Source organism: Cololabis saira, chromosome 12 (genome assembly GCF_033807715.1).
Source record: "Cololabis saira isolate AMF1-May2022 chromosome 12, fColSai1.1, whole genome shotgun sequence".
NCBI classification, from domain to species: domain Eukaryota; kingdom Metazoa; phylum Chordata; class Actinopteri; order Beloniformes; family Belonidae; genus Cololabis; species Cololabis saira.
The window spans coordinates 44,235,674-44,253,536 of NC_084598.1; the positions used below are offsets into that span (position 1 = coordinate 44,235,674).

A 17,863-nucleotide genomic window follows, 5' to 3' on the forward strand; every position below is an offset into this window, starting at 1 on the left:
AACGTCTCAGGTGTCTTCAGTCAGTCTGATGGTTTAAAGGGTTAAAAGTCGTCCCTCTGCTGTTTGGTACCATGGTGTCCACCAGCTGGACCTGGACCAGAGACACCAGAGGAGACAGTTGTTGACCAGAAGAACCTTCTAGACCAGCGTGTAGAAGGCTAGAAGACCGTTTCCAAGCAGCTGGATGTTACCATGACAACAGCTGGACATTTCATCCAGAAGTTCAGGCTCCATCAGCATGTGGAACATGGAAGAGGCTCGGTTTTGTTCTGGAGCTGCTTTGTTGCATTTGGTACCAGGGGTCTTGAATTGGTGCAGCTACAATGAAGCCTCAAGACCACCAAGATGTTCTGGAGACAAATGTCCCGTCCAGAGTCAAAGACCTGTCATTTATCAGACATCACTAATGTCTTGGATCAACAAGGTCACTAAGCCCCGCCCACAGAGAGGGAAGTTATTTCCTCTTTGGCCACAACCCTTCAGGTACAGCTGGTCAACAATGGCAAACTAGTCGCAGTAACTACTTGGATCATTTCTCATGCTACACCCGACCAATTCTTTTGGCTCCGCGGTTCAAAATCACTGTTGTACAGCATAAACAGATAGAAGACACGTTTGTGGGCCAGAGACGTCCCACGGCTCATAAACCAGTCCCAGACTCGAGCTTGAGTCTTGGTTGGAGTGTTGAATCTGAGTCACAGCCGGTGTTGAAAGATCTGGGGCCTCATCTATAAAGCTTGCTTGCGCAGAAAAAGCGGCTGAAAGTTGCGGAAGCCGCCATCTACGCAAATCCTCGGATCTAAAAAGAAAAAACTAACCGAAAAATCTGCGTATCTTTACGGCAACCAGGACCCTCCCGTAAGAATTTACTTAAGACACGGGGAACTGGCGACGCAGGCTGTGAGGTGGTGAAATGAAGCCAGATTCATGTCATACTCTTAATAATGTAATCACATATCACAACATAGGCCTATATCAGACTTATAATAAAATAGTGCTGATAACGGAGCAGGCGGCGGGGGGGGATGCCGCTCCGAACCCACTACTCAACGCCGAGGAGGAAAAAAGAAAGTGTTCTGATTAAAATAAGGAAAGTTGGACTATATAACAATTGCGTTCATAAGGATAAAGTTTTAAAAAAAATAAAAATTAAAGAAATAGTCCCTTCTCCCCGTGTGTGTCTGCCTGTCATGCACGGGTACGTGTGATCATGTTGTTTACTTTTAAGCCGGAATTATGGTTCTGCGTCACACCAACGCAGAGCCTACGCCTTAGTGTCCGGCGTAGGTGCGCGTAGGTGCACGTCGCCGCGTACCCTACGCCGTGGGCTCTGCGTTGGTGTGACGCGGACCTTAAATCAGCCTAGAGCAGCTCTGAGGGGAGACGGGAGGGAGGAGGGGGAGCGGGGGCTGCCGGGCTGTCATCCCGAGTGTCTTGATGATTTGCTGAGCCTACCGTTAGTTTTAAAACTGTAAAAAGTGGGGGGGACAAATACATCATTTTGAAAAGTGGGGGGGACATGTCCCCCCTGCCCCCAGTGGAAATTGCGTCGTGCGATCGTGGCACTAACGGGCAGCAACGACGTGCTGCCACTCACTCGCTTTATTTTATACTATTTATATACTTTTTCTACTTTTACTGTGACCACCGAATAATCTCGTTTCACTGTCCTCTCTCCACATCATCCACAACATCTAGATCTCAGATCTCAGTGAAATTCAGTGGCACCGTGGCTCGACACGTTCATTCATTCTGACGCAGTCATCCCAAACAGGCTGCAGGAAGCCACTGCGCATGCTCAGTAGGCTCATCCATATGGATTTATGGGCGTGGATATGGGGCGGACTCAGCTGCGCAGCTTTCCAGGTGGACTGTGATTCATAAAGGGAACATTGCGTGGAAGTGTGCGTGCACGCGGTTTTATAGATCCGGATTTTTTTTTGCGCCCGCCATTTTCGGCTTTTGGGCGTACGTGCACTTTTAGTATGAATCCTACGCACTCCATTTTAAATGAGGCCCCTGGTCCACATCTGGGGGGTTTGTGGTCGAGTTTAGACAGACACACTCACCATCTCACACAAAATTGAAGTTCAGGCAGACTCACACCCTAAACAAGCATACTTGCATTTAAAAAAACTACTATAATTTGCATTTAATCTGCCAACACAGACAGAAAGTGGGACCCACCAGGATTGAGCCCACTTTCATACGGGGGTCCAGGGGCAGCAGGAACTCGTTGGGCAGGTTACTGTTCCTCAGCAGCTCCTGCAGCTGCAGGGGGGCTACAGGAAAAGTAGAAAACAAGGAGAAACATGAGCTGAATGCTGCAACAAGTGCCAGAACGAACCCCCACCAGCGACATACATATTATCCATGTAGAAGTAACTGACAGAGTGCCTGGTAGGCGCGGAACAATAAATCACAGTATCGTCTGCATAAAAGTGAAAATTTGCCTCAGCAGCATTTTGATAAAGACAATCAATATAGATAATAAAAAGTAAAGTCCCAAGGAGTGAGCCCTGAGGCACACCATTTTTAATATTACAAAGGCTGGAGGTGACACCATAAACACCATAAAGTATAAACAATACTTAACGTATTTCAGTACAGTAATGTCCCTCTCAGACGTTTCCCACCTGAAGAGGAGAGGTTGTCGGGGTAGAGCCTCTTGATGTGAGCGGCCACTTCCTGCAGGGCCTCCACGGTCTGGACCTGCAGGGTGAAGCCGTCCACCATGGCCTGGCCGCAGCCCAGCAGGTAGGCCTCCAGGATCACCGCCATGCGCTGCCGGAAGAACGGGCAGCCGGCCACCTCGCTGCGCACGTACCAGAAGAAGAAGTGGCCGATCCGCTTGCTCTGCGGAGAGACGTGGGAGCGGGTCAGGATTCAGAAGAGAGACCTGGACCGGTTCTGGTCAAACCTGATCACTGCCCAACGTTAGGGACGTAATGTCTAGGGACGTCCTACAGCGGACTAAGAAGTCCCTCCGGAGAATCACATAAAGGGCAGGAACAAACAACTGGTTGTATTTTCCTTCCCCTAAAACATCACAAACTCTCTCCAGAGCCAACGATATCAATGAAAACTGCTCTCAGCGGGTCGAACTGCTGCCACCGACCCATCAAATCCTGAACTGCCAGAATCACCAACAGCTTTATATACTTTACCAATCATTGTCAGCAAAAAACACAGCTCTACAACCATTTAGAGCTGTGTTTAACTTGATCAACATGACTAGTTTATAGTACAGACTAACTTTAACTGAGTTTAACTTGATGAACATGACTAGTTTACTGTAGCTAAATAACTTTAACTGAGTTTAACTTGATCAACATGACTAGTTTACTGTAGCTAAATAACTTTAACTGAGTTTAACTTGATCAATATGACTAGTTTACTGTGTCTATGTGTATTTATTCATCTATTACGTGTAGGATTACAAGTCATTATTTCTCTGTGTACAGAGACAATAAAAGGCTTTCTGTTTCTGATCCCTCTCCCAAGACTCCTTGAACTTTTCTCCTTGGTTCCCAGAACTAAAACATTGAAGAAGAAGAGTTGTTCTACTGTGAAATTAAAAAGAATATAGGCTTAAAATGTTTGCTATGTACAAAATGTCCCGTGTTGTAAAACTCACCCGGAGAGCTCTTTGGATTAGGAACCGAGCGAGGAAACTGTCGTGGTAAGGTTCCACTTTCAGGGTCTGCAAGGGCAATAAAGCACAATAAAGACTTTGATCATGAGCTGAAATCCTTCACGTGGGTCGGGTTAGGGTTAGGGTTAGAGTTAAGGTTAGTGTTAGGGTTAGGATTAGGGTTAGGGTTAGGGTTAGAGTTAAGGTTAGTGTTAGGGTTAGGGTTAGAGTTAGGGTTAGGGTTAGGATTAGGGTTAGGATTAGTGTTAGGGTTAGGGTTAGTGTTAGGGTTAGGTTAGGGTTAGGTTAGGGTTAGGGTTAGGTTAGGGTTAGGATTAGGGTGAGGGTTAGGTTAGGGTTAGGATTAGCAAACGTACCTGCACCAGCTGCAGTAGATACTTGAGTACGTCGTCGTTGGACATTCATTTGGATCGGGTTAGGGTTAGGATTAGGGTTAGGGTTAGGATTAGGGTTAGGGTTAAGTTAGGGTTAAGGTTAGGATTAGGGTGAGGGTGAGGGTTAGGATTAGCAAACGTACCTGCACCAGCTGCAGTAGATACTTGAGTACGTCGTCGTTGGACATTCATTTGGATCGGGTTAGGGTTAGGGTTAGGGGTAGGGTTAGGATTAGGATTAGGGTTAGGGTTAGCAAACGTACCTGCACCAGCTGCAGTAGATACTTGAGTACGTCGTCGTTGGACATTCATTTGGATCGGGTTAGGGTTAGGGTTAGGGGTAGGGTTAGGGGTAGGGGGAGGGTTAGGGTTAGAGTTAGGGTTAGGATTAGGATTAGGGTTAGGGTTAGGGGTAGGGGTAGGAGTAGGGTTAGGGTTAGGATTAGGGTTAGGGATAGGGTTAGGGTTAAGGTTAGTGTTAGGGTTAGAGTTAGGGTTAGCAAACGTACCTGCACCAGCTGCAGTAGATACTTGAGCACGTCGTCGTTGGACAGCTCCTCCAGCCGCTGCACTGCCAGCCTCCGGACCGTCTCGTCGGCGAAGTCCATGCTCAGCAGCTCCAGGGCCACGGTCACGTCCAGCTCTGCAGGATCCCAGTGTCCCAGCAGCCAGTGCACCTCGTCCACCACCCGCCGGTTCATCCAGTCCACGCTGCGCAGGAACTGGGGCAGGTTGGACGCGTAGTGGACGCTCTCCTCCCGGAACCTATAGTCATTTAGAGTCATTTTTATGTACTGTATATAATTGGAGGTAAATATATGAACCAGTGTGTATATAGCATATCTACTCTTATATAGTTATTCAAGTATATTGTTATACCATTGCTGTCTGTTGTTCTTTATTATAGTAAAGTAATGAAAATGTAATACTATACATTATAATAACTTCTATTATTACATACTGTACATGCATAGTAGCACAACTAAATGCCGGGTGTTTGTTTTGTTTTCTTTTGTTTGCTTCGATTTGTTTAGATTTTGACTATATTTATATATATATATATAATTGAGTATTATATCACTGTATTGAACAGTTATTAAAGTAGGTATGGGTGTTTTATAAGAATGTATGTAAGATTCAGGGGTTAGATTTTATAAGTTTTTACTTCAATCCTACTGCGTTTCGAACATGTTGGTGGATCCATGAGGTCTGACCAAGAGCTGTACATACACACATATGTATATGTGTATATATATATATATATATATATATATATATATATATATATATATATATATATATATATATATATATATATATATATATATATATATATATTTGTATTCTGTTTTTTTACTTTTTTGTACTCTTTTTTTACGTAAGACTATTAGGGCCAGGCAGGAAATACAATTTCAAGAATAAAGTCGAAATTTATAGAATAAAGTCGAAATTTTAAGAATAAAGTCGAAATTTCAAGAATAAAGTTGAAATACATTTCGACTTTGTACTTCAACATTAATTTCAACATTTCGACTTTTTTCCTCGACATTTCGACTTTTTTCTCGACATTTCAAGTTTTTTCTCGAATTGTACAAAGTAAAAATGTCAAGAATAAAGTAGAAATGTCGAGATTAATGTTGAAATACAATTTCAAGAATAACGTCAACATTTCGTGAATAAAGTTGAAATTTTGCCTTTTTTCTCAACATTTCAACTTTATTCACAAAATTTTGACTTTTTTCCTCAATATTTCGACTTTTTTCTCGAAATTGTACTTCAACATTAATCTCGACATTTCAACTTTTTTCTCGACATTTCGACTTTTTTCTCAAAGTGCATAATGAAAAAAAAAATCTTCCTCCTCTAAAATATTATTTTAATTTTCTCCTGCCTGGCCCTGATACTCTACCGTACTTTTTTAACATGCATGTTCGAAGTCTTCAAATAAAAAAAAAAATCAAATAGAAAAATCTAACCTTTGCAGGCAATGCCTCTTTGTGTTGAAGACGGGAGACTGGGACCTGAGCGTCACCGCGTTGGCCGACGGAGCCTGGAGGGTTTTCCCCCACACATTGGGCTTGGAGAAGGTGGAAGGTGGTGAAGAAGAGTAAGGGACACCGGCAGGGACATCAGAGCCGGCCGAGGGAGAGTCCTGTACGGGGCTGTCAGAGCCGTCGTTGGGGCAGCAGGTGTTGGGGAGAACCACCGGGTAGCTGTACTGGTCCAGCAGGATGCTGACGGCCATGGACTCAGAGACGTCCGGGTTGGTTGCAGAGGACAGCTTGTCCGCCTGGTAGGTGATGGCCTCCTCGTCCTGGTCGGGGTAGCACCACATGTGCAGGGTGTGGGGGCCCTGGCTGAGCACAGATCTGCAGGGGTGGAAAAATAAAAACATTTTGGAGCTATTTTTGACACAGAAAGTGTTGTGAGGGATGAGAATGGAAACGGACCCTCTTTGGTGGATATGTGGCCAGGTTTAAGCTCAATCTGATCCTAAAGAGATGAGCTTTGAACCGTGTCTTAAAAAAAACTCCTTGAACTCCTGTGACTTACTAAAATTTTACATCAAAATACATCAAACCAAACCAAACAAGACACCACATTTCAATCAAAATGCCAAAAGGTTAGTAAGTGGGTACTTTCTCAAGTTACTTCTTACTTTTTGTTGAATGGATAAGATCCATGACCAGTAGATAGTTTTTATTCAGTTTATACACAAAAACAAAACAAATTAAAGCTGCAAGCAGCGATGAACGGGCCCTCGCACTCACGGCCACCGCCCCCCATAAGCATATCAGAAACGACACCACCCACGACTCCCTATGTCAAACCATTCAAAAGTTATAGCAGAAAAAAGGGACAACCAATCAGAAGAAGGGGTGGGGCTAATTCAGGCCAATGAAGGTCAAGGACTCCATACAGAATCTGATGACACCACCCACGACTCTCTATGTCAAACCATTCCAAAGTTATAGCAGAAAATCGGGACAACCAATCAGAAGAAGGGGCGGGGCTAATTAAGGCTAACGAAGCTTAAGGACTCATTACAGAGTCCCATGACACCACCCACGACTTCCTATTTCAAACCATTAAAAAGTTATAGCAGAAAAAAGGGACAACCAATCAGAAGAAGGGGCGGGGCTAATTCAGGCCAATGAAGGTCAAGGACTCCTTAAAGAATCTTATGACACCACCCATGACTCTCTGTGTAAACCATTCCAAAGTTATTGCAGAAAATCGGGACAACCAATCAGAAGAAGGGGCCGGGCTAATTTGCACCAATTATGGTCAAGGACTCAATACCGAGTCCGATGACACCACCCACGACTCTCTATGTCAAACCATTCAAAAGTTATAGCAGAAAAAAGTATTCTAGGGGGCGCTGTTGAGCCATTAGGCCACGCCCATTCATGCAAACCATGAAATATCAAATTTATCCCCAGGCCTGGCTTGGTGCAAAATTTGGTGACTTTTGGAGAACTATCAAATATGGACCAATCAGATGAAGGGGGCGCACTTTTTGGCGTCGAGTGTTGCCACGTTAACGCTTTTGAATGAGAAAAGTAATGCGCGTCGTCGCAGGAAGGAGACGCACATGTTGATGTAAAAAAAACCACACAAATTGCTGACAATAATCTTTGCATTGTTCTGGGATCGATCCCACGATCTCCCACACGAAAGACGGTGACATTACCGCTGAGCCACGAATCAACTTGGCCATTTTCTGACTGACTGACTTAGGAGATACCAACATACCGATGTAATCTGAGTCCCGAATTGTTTTTTCGTAATTTTTAAAATATTTGTAAGATATAAATATTAGTAAAACCCCACTATTTGTTCTTTTGTGAATAGCATGTTCCAGTCTTTACTTCCTAGACACACACACTGCATGGAAGGGAGCGTTTGATTTATTGTTCACGTAACATTACTTTTATTTTTTCACAACCAAACCACGCACTTTATTTATGTCATTTGCACCGGGCAAGGACAAAAAAATAAATGATTCCACCAAAATTCCAGAGATTTTTGTGGTTGGCTGACACATTACCAGCATATTTCAAATATGTCAAACCATTCAAAAGTTATAGTCAGAAAATATGGACAAACAATCAGAAGAAGGGGCGGGGCTAATTCAGGCCAACGAAGCTTAAGAACTCATTACAGAGTCCCATGACACAACCCACGACTTCTTATGTCAACCCATTCAAAAGTTATAGCAGAAAAAAGGGACAACCAATCAGAAGAAGGGGCGGGGCTAATTCAGGCCAATGAAGGTCAAGGACTCCATAAAGAATCTGATGACACCACCCACGACTCTCTGTGTCAAACCATTCCAAAGTTATAGCAGAAAATCGGGACAACCAATCAGAAGAAGGGGCGGGGCTAATTAAGGCCAACGAAGCTTAAGGACTCATTACAGAGTCCCATGACACCACCCACAACTTCCTATGTCAAACCATTCAAAAGTTATGGCAGAGAAAAGTTTTCTAGAGGGCGCTGTTGAGCCGTTAGGCCACGCCCATTAATGCAAACCATGAAATATCAAATGTATCGCCAGGCCCGGCTTGCATGCAAAATTTGGTGACTTTTGGAGAACTATCAAATATGGACCAATCAGATTTCAAAATGGCCGACTTCCTGTTCGGTTTCGGCCATGGCGCCAAGAGACTTTTCTTTAAGTTGCGCCATGATACAGGTGTGTACCGATTTTGGTGCATGTACGTCAAACCGTATCGTGGGGCTTGAGGCACAAAGTTTTCAAGGGGGCGCTGTTGAGCCATTTTGCCACGCCCATTAATGCAAACCATGAAATATAAATTTATCGCCAGGCCTGCCTTGCATGCAAAATTTGGTGACTTTTGGGGAACTATCAAATATGGACCAATCAAATGAAGGGTGTTGCGCTTTTTGGCGTCTAGCGTCGCCACGGTAACACTTTTGAAAGAGAAAAGTAATGCGCGTAGTCGCAGGATAGAGACGCACATTTTGATGTATAACACATCTGGGTTCATGATACGGTTGGGGCCGTATTAATTCTCGAAGGAATGGCATATATTGCTCCAAAATTACGTGATTCATTCAGAATGTTCAAAATGGCCGACTTCCTGTTCGGTTTCGACCATGGTGCCAAGAGACTTTTCTGTAAGTTGCAACATGATACAAGTGTGTACCGACTTTCGTTCATGTACGTCAAACCGTATTATGGGGCTTGAGGCGCAAAGTTTTTTCTGTCTGAACCAATCAGATGAAGGGTGGGCGCGCTTTTTGGCGTCTAGCGTCGCCACGGTAATGCTTTTGAGAGAGAAAAGTAATGCGTGGTGTCGGAGGATGGAGAGGCACATTTTGATGTATAACACACCTGGGTGCTCGTTACGGTTCGGGCCGTATTAACTGCCGAAGGAATGGCATAAATTTCGCCAAAATGACACGACTAATTCAAAATGGCCGACATCCTGTTCGGTTTCGGGCATGACGCCAAGAGACTTTTCTTTAAGTTACGTCATGATACAGGCGTGTACCGATTTTCGTGCATGTACGTCAAACCGTATCGTGGGGCTTGAGGCACAACGTTTTCAAGGGGGCGCTGTTGAGCCATTTTGCCACGCTCATTAATGCAAACCATTAAATATCAAATTTTTCACCAGGCCTGGCTTGGGTGCAAAATTTGGTGACTTTTTGGGCACGTTTAGGGGGGCAAAAAGGCCCTCCTTTCGTCAGAAAAATAATAAGAATAATAATAATAAAAAAAAAAATACAAATAATTCCTACAGATACAATAGGGCCTTCGCACTGAAGGTGCTCGGGCCCTAATAATAATAAAAAAAAAAATACAAATAATTCCTACAGATACAATAGGGCCTTCGCACTGAAGGTGCTCGGGCCCTAATTAAAGCTGCAATCAGCGATCAACGGTCCTCCACCCTTGTGCATGTTCAGGCTGCAGTGGAAGCTTGTATGACTTGATGTGGATTCTTCAGGCCTGGACATTTAGCAGATGAAACCACCCACGACTCTCTAAATCAAACCATTCAAAAGTGTAGCAAGGCTCGTGCTACTGGGGTGGACCGACAGGACAGAGGACACAGGGTTTCGTGCAGGAAATGTCTTATTCCGAATCACACAGACGTGACCCAGGACTCAGCACCTTCAGCAGCTCCCACTTCCTCCCAGCAGAGACCCCAGTGCTGGTGAGCAGCCACTCTTTATGTAGCCAGGCAGGGGGGAGAGGTTGATTGGGCACAGATGTGCCCAATCGGCTGAGTGGCTGCTTCCCCGCAGCCCACACCCAATCCTCCACCCTGCCACAAAAAGTTATGGCAGAAAGTAGGAACTATCAGATATCGACCAATCAGAAGAAGAGGCGGGGCTAATTTGCAGCAATTATGTTCAAGGACCGTAAACCGAGTCCGATGACACCACCCACTACTCTTTATGTCAAACCATTCAAAAGTTATTGCAGAAAATCGGAACTATCACATATCGACCAATCAGAAGAAGGGGCGGGGCAAACTCATGCCAATGAAGGTCAAGTACTCAAAACCGAGTCCGATGACACCACCCACATGTCTTTATCACAACCCGTTCAAAAGTTATGGCAGAAAGTAGGAACTATCAAATATGGACCAATCAGATGAAGGGGGCGCGCTTTTTGGCGTCTACCGTCGCCACGGTAACGCTTTTGACTGAGAAAAGTAATACGCGTCGTCGCAGGATGGAGACGCACATTTTGGTGTATAACACACCTGGGTGCACGTTACGGTTCGGGCCGTATTAACTGCTGAAGGAATGGCATAAATTTCGCCAAAATTACACAATTAATTCAAAATGGCCGACTTCCTGTTGGGTTTCGGCCATGGCGCCAAGAGACTTTTCTTTAAGTTGTGACATGATACAGTTGTGTACCGATTTTCGTGCAAACTTTTCTAGGGGGCGCTGTTGAGCCATTAGGCCACGCCCATTAATGCAAACGATTAAATATCAAATGTATCACCAGGCCTGGCTTGGTACAAAATTTGGTGACTTTTGGGGCACGTTTAGGGGGAAAAAAGGCCCTCCTTTCGAAAAAAAATGAGGATAAAAACAAAAGCAAAAAAAAAACGAGAAAACTTCCTACAGATACAATAGGGCCTTCGCACTGTCAGTGCTCGGGCCCTAATAAGAAACTTAAGATCAACTGACAGGTGCTAACCTTTGCACATGACCGTACACAACAACAGAAAGGCTCACCTGTGATCTATGAGCAGGAGATTGATGAAGTAGAGGACCTTCCCTTTCCCCTTCTGCGGGTCTGCTGCCTTGGTGCCCGAAGGCGCTGGCGGCTTTGGGTCTTTCATGGACCTGGTAGGTGAAGCCTTCGTGTCTCTAGCTGCTTGTGGCTTTGGGTCTTTGGTGGTTGGGGAGACGTCGCTGGTGCTGGCGTTAATAGTGAGGCCCAGCTTGACTCCGCGGGGCAGATCCCAAAGGAGGACGTCAAATTCCAGCCACTCATTCCATAAGACCTCATCGGCGAAAGGTTTGGGGGTGGAGGACACGGAGGCGAGGGTCTTGTTTCCGTAAAGTATGGACGCTTCGACGTAGACGGACTGGGGACATTTGCCCGGCAGATTTGGGATATCGAAGCCGAGCAGTTTGACCCTGAACTTCCTGTCGCAGTCCCACAAGGATATCATGAAAATGTCGTCCAGGTCCTTCCCTTGGAGGCTGAGGTCGTCGTGGGAACTGAACTGCCCGCTGAAACCGTCGACGAGCGGCCAGTCCAGAAGCAGGACGGTCTCCGCCGCGAGGTGCGAGACGGGAACCACAGAGACGTGGAGATCCTGGTTGGTCGTCAGACACTGTCGCACCCACAGGAAGTCCATTAGGGTGTGCTCTCCGGATAAAAACTCCTCCCTCCCCGAAACCTTCAGCACCAGGTCCTCAGAGGAGTCGCATTCAAGCCCTTGGTCGACCATCACCCTTCTGAAGACTTTGAGAAGAACGTCCGGCGTTACGTTGAAGTCGACCTCTATGCTGAAGCTGAGCTTGCTAACGTAGTGGAAGGTGATGGGAATCGTCCTGGTCAGCCAGTCCTGGAGGTCCTCAGGGACCGGAGCCGTCGTCACCCAGGGCTCCGTGGCGTACAGCGTATCGTCACGACTCTTCAGCTCGAGTCTCCTCGGAGACGCCAGCTTCCTGCGGGTGAACGTTAGCTCGCCCAGTCTGTCGGTCGCCTCCGTCTCCAGGTCGTGTCCAATCAGGTAGGTCAGCCACTGCCGTTGCCGCGTCTTCTCCTCCGAATCAACCTCCACCAGCGGCTTTACAACGATGTTCGCCAGCAGACAGTTGGAGTCGTCGGTGGACCAGGGGATGTCCAACGTCCGGATGATCTGGCAGTCGTCGTAGGCCTCGTACCAGTCATCCTCTCTGGCGTACAGCAGGGTGTATCTCTTGGGATCAAGGAGAGCAAATGGATCTGGGTGCCAGTTTTGTTCCTGAGCCTGAAGGTGTGGAAACAGAAACGGTTGTATACGTGATTAAACACCATCCTAGGAAATAATTCAGCATTTCACTTTAGCAAGGCAAGGCAAGTTTATTTGTATAGCACAATTCAACACTGGACCGTTTTTATTTCGGGGGGATTTTGACCGTTTTTATTTCGGGGGGGGATGATTTGGACCGTTTTTATTTCAGGGGGGGATGATTTGGACCGTTTTTATTTCAGGGGGGGATGATTTGGACCGGGTAATTCAAAGTGCTTTACATCAACATTAAAAGCGGCAAGACACAATTAAACAGTAGATAACAAATAAAATGAAATGAAATGATAAGAAGTTGTTAAAAAGTAAGGGCAGTAGATCCAGCAGGTTCATCTCATTCTTACAATGGCAAGAATTATGTTTCTATACGGTCAAAACGTACAAAGACCGGGTCAAATACAGTATTACAAAAGTAATCTGTGCTGATTCGTCCAGTGAATCAGACCAATTTGACAATTCTACGTCACAATGGCAATAGCATATTACAGTTTTTCACAATTGTTTAAACACATTTATTGGAACATCAGACACAATGTGCACAACCTGAAACTCATGTTTCAGGTGGCCGAACCTCCTGCTGAACTCCAAGCACATTTACTGCTCTAGACTCAAATTCCCATTCCATACCACACATTTCTCACAACACTACACACAATTCCCAATATCCTGCACACTCTTCCTGAATTCCCTCTCTTGCTGTTCACACAGAACACACAGTCAATCACATTTCTAAACTCCAAAGGCTGTTGTGCAATATGCAATCAGCAATTTGCCATAAAAGGGTCACAGGTGACTCCTGGTTTGTTTGGAGAACAATGGATGGTGGAATATTGAGAGAGGTGAGCAGACTGCACATTTTGAGTCCAAATACTCATCTTCTTCTCCCGCTTTATCCGTTACCGGGTCGCGGGGGCAGCAGCCTCAGCAAGGATATTATTTGTTGTAAAGAATTGTGTGTTTTCTATTTGAGTAGCCTATACATTAGAATACTATATGGTGATATATTACATCCAACAGCTGAAGGTGTAACACTGAACATACAAATGCATGATTCTACTGAGGCATACTATAGTGTCTTCCATTCTACACATCAGTGTTCAGTGGGTGCTTAGAAATATCTACTCAAATGATTCATGTGTTTGGCATTGGAGAAGTGAAGAGTTAACACTGTTTTGAGGGTAGAGTGTGCTTTTGCAAGAGAAGTGTAGGATTCAGCATTTTGTGTGTGAGTTTTGTCATTTGTGTTTAGAGTTTTGAGAAAGTGAGGTACTCTATCAGGAAATGTGTTTAAACAATTGTGAAAAACTGTAACTTGTCCTTATTGCAGATGCATTTGGGCCAAATCTGGGCTCATGTTGGCACAAATGGCTCAGTTAGGACACTGGCCGGTTCCATCTGGGCCTGACCTGCCCCCAACTAAGCATAGCACAGTTTTCCATAGCTGGAAAACTCTTTATACTGCATTGGGAAGAACCAGCTACACAAAACCTTTGAATTACAGTAAGAAATTAGGACTAATCTATGTAATACTTTTCTTTTGAAGACCTGGCCTTCCCTTTGGGGGTTTCCTACCTGCATGCAGATGTGCAGCCGCAGCTGGTAGACGCTGCACTGCGGCGGCAGGACGACCGACACCGACTCAGGGTTCGTCTCCGGAGGTCCGGGTCCTGGTCCGGGTCCTGGTCCGGGTCCGGGTCCGGGTCCGGGTCCGGGCTGGAGCTCACAAACAAACCTCAGGTGTCTCTCAGAGCCGCTGCGAGGCGCCATCCCTGAAAGCTCGTCCTCAGGATGAGGACGGACCGGCTGCTGCAGGAACACGCTGTCCATCGATGCTCTTAAAAACCCTTTTCCCAGCTGAGAGATTATTATCAGTTTAATTCAAGTTCTCTTCAGCATAATTCAGACGTCAGTGGGATGTAGTCCGGTACCAGAACGCTGGTACGTGAGCTGCTGCTGCTGCTGCTCAGTCAATCTGAGGACGTCCTCGTCTAATTATGTGAGTTTCCCTTTTCACCTGGGACTTCCTCATTCTTCACAGATCAATGTTCTCAAAGCGTTTACTTCCTCGTTCTGCTTTTAAACAGATAACGTTTCAGTAATCCTTCACGCTTCCCAGCAGGCCGCGGGGAGAATACCTTCTGTTTAACGGCCTAGAAGCGGAAAACGGGAACTTCTGCATGTCAGCTGTAAACCTGCACAAACCTGTCGGACGGGATGCTGAGAAGCGTAGAGCGGCTGCACCTCGGCCTCATGTCGTCTCTAGTTGTATCACATTAACATGATATCTAGTAAAAATGTCAGTTCAACAACTGATATCACTTTTAAGAGGTGGGCAGGCAGAAATCTGAGGGTTATTGACCAGTTGCTTTGTGACACCGGTGCAGGGCCGGGCCAAGCCTCCACAGGGCCCTAAGCTAAATGTGATTTTGGGGCCCTCTATTACTGCCAATAATACTGATTATTGATCATTCACACACCCACTATAAACTTATTTCATGTTCTTCGCTGTCATTACTAATACACTTTTAAAACTAGATGGAAGAACTTTTTGTTCTAGTTAGATTGTAATCCACAGGGATTAAGACCATGTATTTTCTTTTCATTATACACTTCGAGAAAAAAGTCGAAATGTCGAGAAAAAAGTCGAAATGTCGAGAAAAAAGTTGAAATGTCAAGAAAAAAGTTGAAATGTTGAGATTAATGTTGAAACAATTTCGAGAAAAAAGTCGAAATGTCGAGAAAAAAGTCGAAATGTTGAGATTATTGTTGAAACACAGAGAAGCAACAGGTCAAAGGTCAAAGGTCACAGTTGCAGCAGTGTCGTTTCCATCATCCTACTGTCATCCTGGCAGGTTTTTACCATCTATGGTTTTTAATCTGAAATGGAGCAAATTCAGCTACAAGAGCAGTCTGGGGTTGATTTACACTTAATATTTAAAGTGATATAGTACTAAGTGTGATACTGAGTGTCATCTACAGTGTAGGCCTAATAAAAGAAACTAATAGATCATGGTGACGAGTTTCAGCTGGTAGCCAGTTCTTTTACCCAAACTGCAGTGAGGAGCTTCTCACTTCATAAACAACCAGGTCAGAAAACACATCCTGGAAAACATGTTCATCTTTCTCAAGGGTCAAACTATCGGCAAGGCAAAGAAAACACCTGAGGAGATCCATGAAACTACTGAAACTGGGTCCAGACGTGTCAGCGGTGTCACCAGAACCTGGAAGAACGGAGGGGAACCAGCATCCTCCTGGAAGAAATGTAGTCGAACATAAACCCTGATGATCCTGATCGATCAGTGATCAATGAAATGTTTGGTGGAATCAGAACGTAAAGAAACAACAGCAGAACCATGGATGGATGGATGGATTCAATTCAATTCAATTTTATTCATATAGCGTCTAATACAACAGATGTTGTCTCTAGACGCTTTCCAGAGACCCAGAACATGAACATAAACATAAACCCCCGAGCAATTATTACATAAACAATGGCAGGTAAAAACTCCCCTAGTGGGAGAAAAACCTTAAGCCAAACAGTGGCAAGAAAAACTCCCCTTTAGGAGGAAGAAACCTGGACCAGGACCAGGATCATAAGGGGGGACCCTCCTGCCGAAGGTGGAAGCAGCAACGGGATGACCAGGGATGGGGGGGGGGCCGGGAACACAGGCCAGAACGCAGCTCCCGAGGCTCCGGCCTGCAAACATGCACAAAAGAGAAAAAAGGGGGGCCGGCACAAGAAACTACAGGAACGATGGACAAAAATGATAGCTATGAGATATTTATAATAAATAAAAATGGTAATGGAGAAGAGAGGAAGGGAAGAGGAGAGGAGAAGAAGGGTGAGAGGCACCGCCCAGCGGATCATGTCGGTCCCCCCTGCAGCATAGGCCTATAGCAGCATATCTACCACCAAGCTATATTTGAGACTAACTATTATAGTCTTGTTCTATAGCTGCAACTATGACTACTGACTCTAACACACTAGAGTTTACACTACCTAGAGATTTCCCAACACCAGCTAGAGGTTTACTAAACACTAACTATAGGCTTTACTAAACAGAAAGGTTTTAAGTTTAGTTTTAAAGGTGGAGGTGGTGTCAGCCTCCTTAACCCTTCCAATAAGATTGGAAGTTGGTTCCATAGTAGTGGTGCCTGATAACAGAACGCCCGCCCTCCAAATCTACATTTAGATACTCTAGGAACTACGAGTAAACCTGCACTCTGAGAACGGAGAGCTCTGCCAGGAACATAAGGCACTATCAGGTCTTGCAAATACTGCAGAGCTGAGCCGTTTTTGGCTTTATATGCAAGTATTAAAATTTTAAATTGAATTCTGAATTTTACAGGTAGCCAATGGAGCGACGCTAACACTGGAGAGACGTGGTCTCTCCTGCTGATTCCTGTCAGTACTCGTGCTGCTGCATTCTGGATCAGCTGGAGCCTATTCAGCAAATTACTTGGACATCCTGCTAACAACACATTACAGTAATCTAGTCTAGAAGATACAAACGCATGAACTAGTTTTTCTGCATCACTCTGCGAGAGGATTTTCCTAATCTTTGCAATATTACGGAGATGGAAAAACGCTATTTTACAAACCTGATTAATATATGGTTTAAAAGATGGATGGATGGATGGATGGATGGATGGATGGATGGATGGATGGATGGATGGATGGATGGATGGATGGATGGATGATGGATGGAAGGATGGATGGATGGATGGATGGATGGATGGATGGATGGATGGATGGATGGATGGATGGATGGATGGAAAGATGAATTGATGGATGGATGGATGATGGATGATAGATGGAATGATGGATGGATGGACGGAAATGGAAATACAATCCTCCAGTCGTAAAGAATTAGTTTTTGGGATTTTCATCGTTTTATTGGTCATTTTAAAATAATAACGTCACATTTCGGGTGATTAACTCGCTCAGATTGGTCTCTTGCTCCGTCAGTCTCGTGTCTTTTCTTTGGGCTGATTGAAGGTTGACGTTTGGAACGGCACGGAAAGAATCCTTCATCTGAGTTCTTTCAGCTCAGTCTCAAGTAACTAGTGATTTAATAAAGTTCAGGACGAATAAAGAGGTTGTTTGGTCAAAGAGAGAGAAAGCTGTTCATGTTTCCTCGACTAATGATGGAAGAGGTCAGAGAGAAGAAGAGAAAAGCAGCGACTAAGAACAAACTCCTCCTGATCTCCCATGATCCTCGGCGTGGCTTCAGCTGCTGCTGTCAGTCACTCTGAAGGGGGGGCTGTGGACACGGCAGTGCGGCATTCTGGGAAGGAGGGACGAGGGGAAGATG

The 17,863-nt window shown here is 45.1% G+C and overlaps 1 protein-coding gene across 1 annotated transcript in view; it reads right to left on the reverse strand.

Annotated features, from left to right (window-relative positions):
* si:rp71-17i16.5 (phosphatidylinositol 4,5-bisphosphate 3-kinase catalytic subunit gamma isoform) overlaps window positions 1–14,514 on the reverse strand; it is a 28,710-nt gene extending 14,196 nt beyond the window's left edge. Inside the window, exons 1-7 of the mRNA XM_061736856.1 lie at window positions 14,121–14,514; window positions 11,260–12,509; window positions 6,006–6,398; window positions 4,539–4,794; window positions 3,638–3,703; window positions 2,637–2,856; window positions 2,188–2,282 (exon numbers count right to left, since the gene is read on the reverse strand). Of these exons, the coding sequence (XP_061592840.1) occupies window positions 2,188–2,282; window positions 2,637–2,856; window positions 3,638–3,703; window positions 4,539–4,794; window positions 6,006–6,398; window positions 11,260–12,509; window positions 14,121–14,375 (2,535 nt within the window). The 5' untranslated portion in view covers window positions 14,376–14,514. The remainder of the gene's footprint in view (window positions 1–2,187; window positions 2,283–2,636; window positions 2,857–3,637; window positions 3,704–4,538; window positions 4,795–6,005; window positions 6,399–11,259; window positions 12,510–14,120) is intronic.
* Window positions 14,515–17,863: the final 3,349 nt, after the last annotated feature.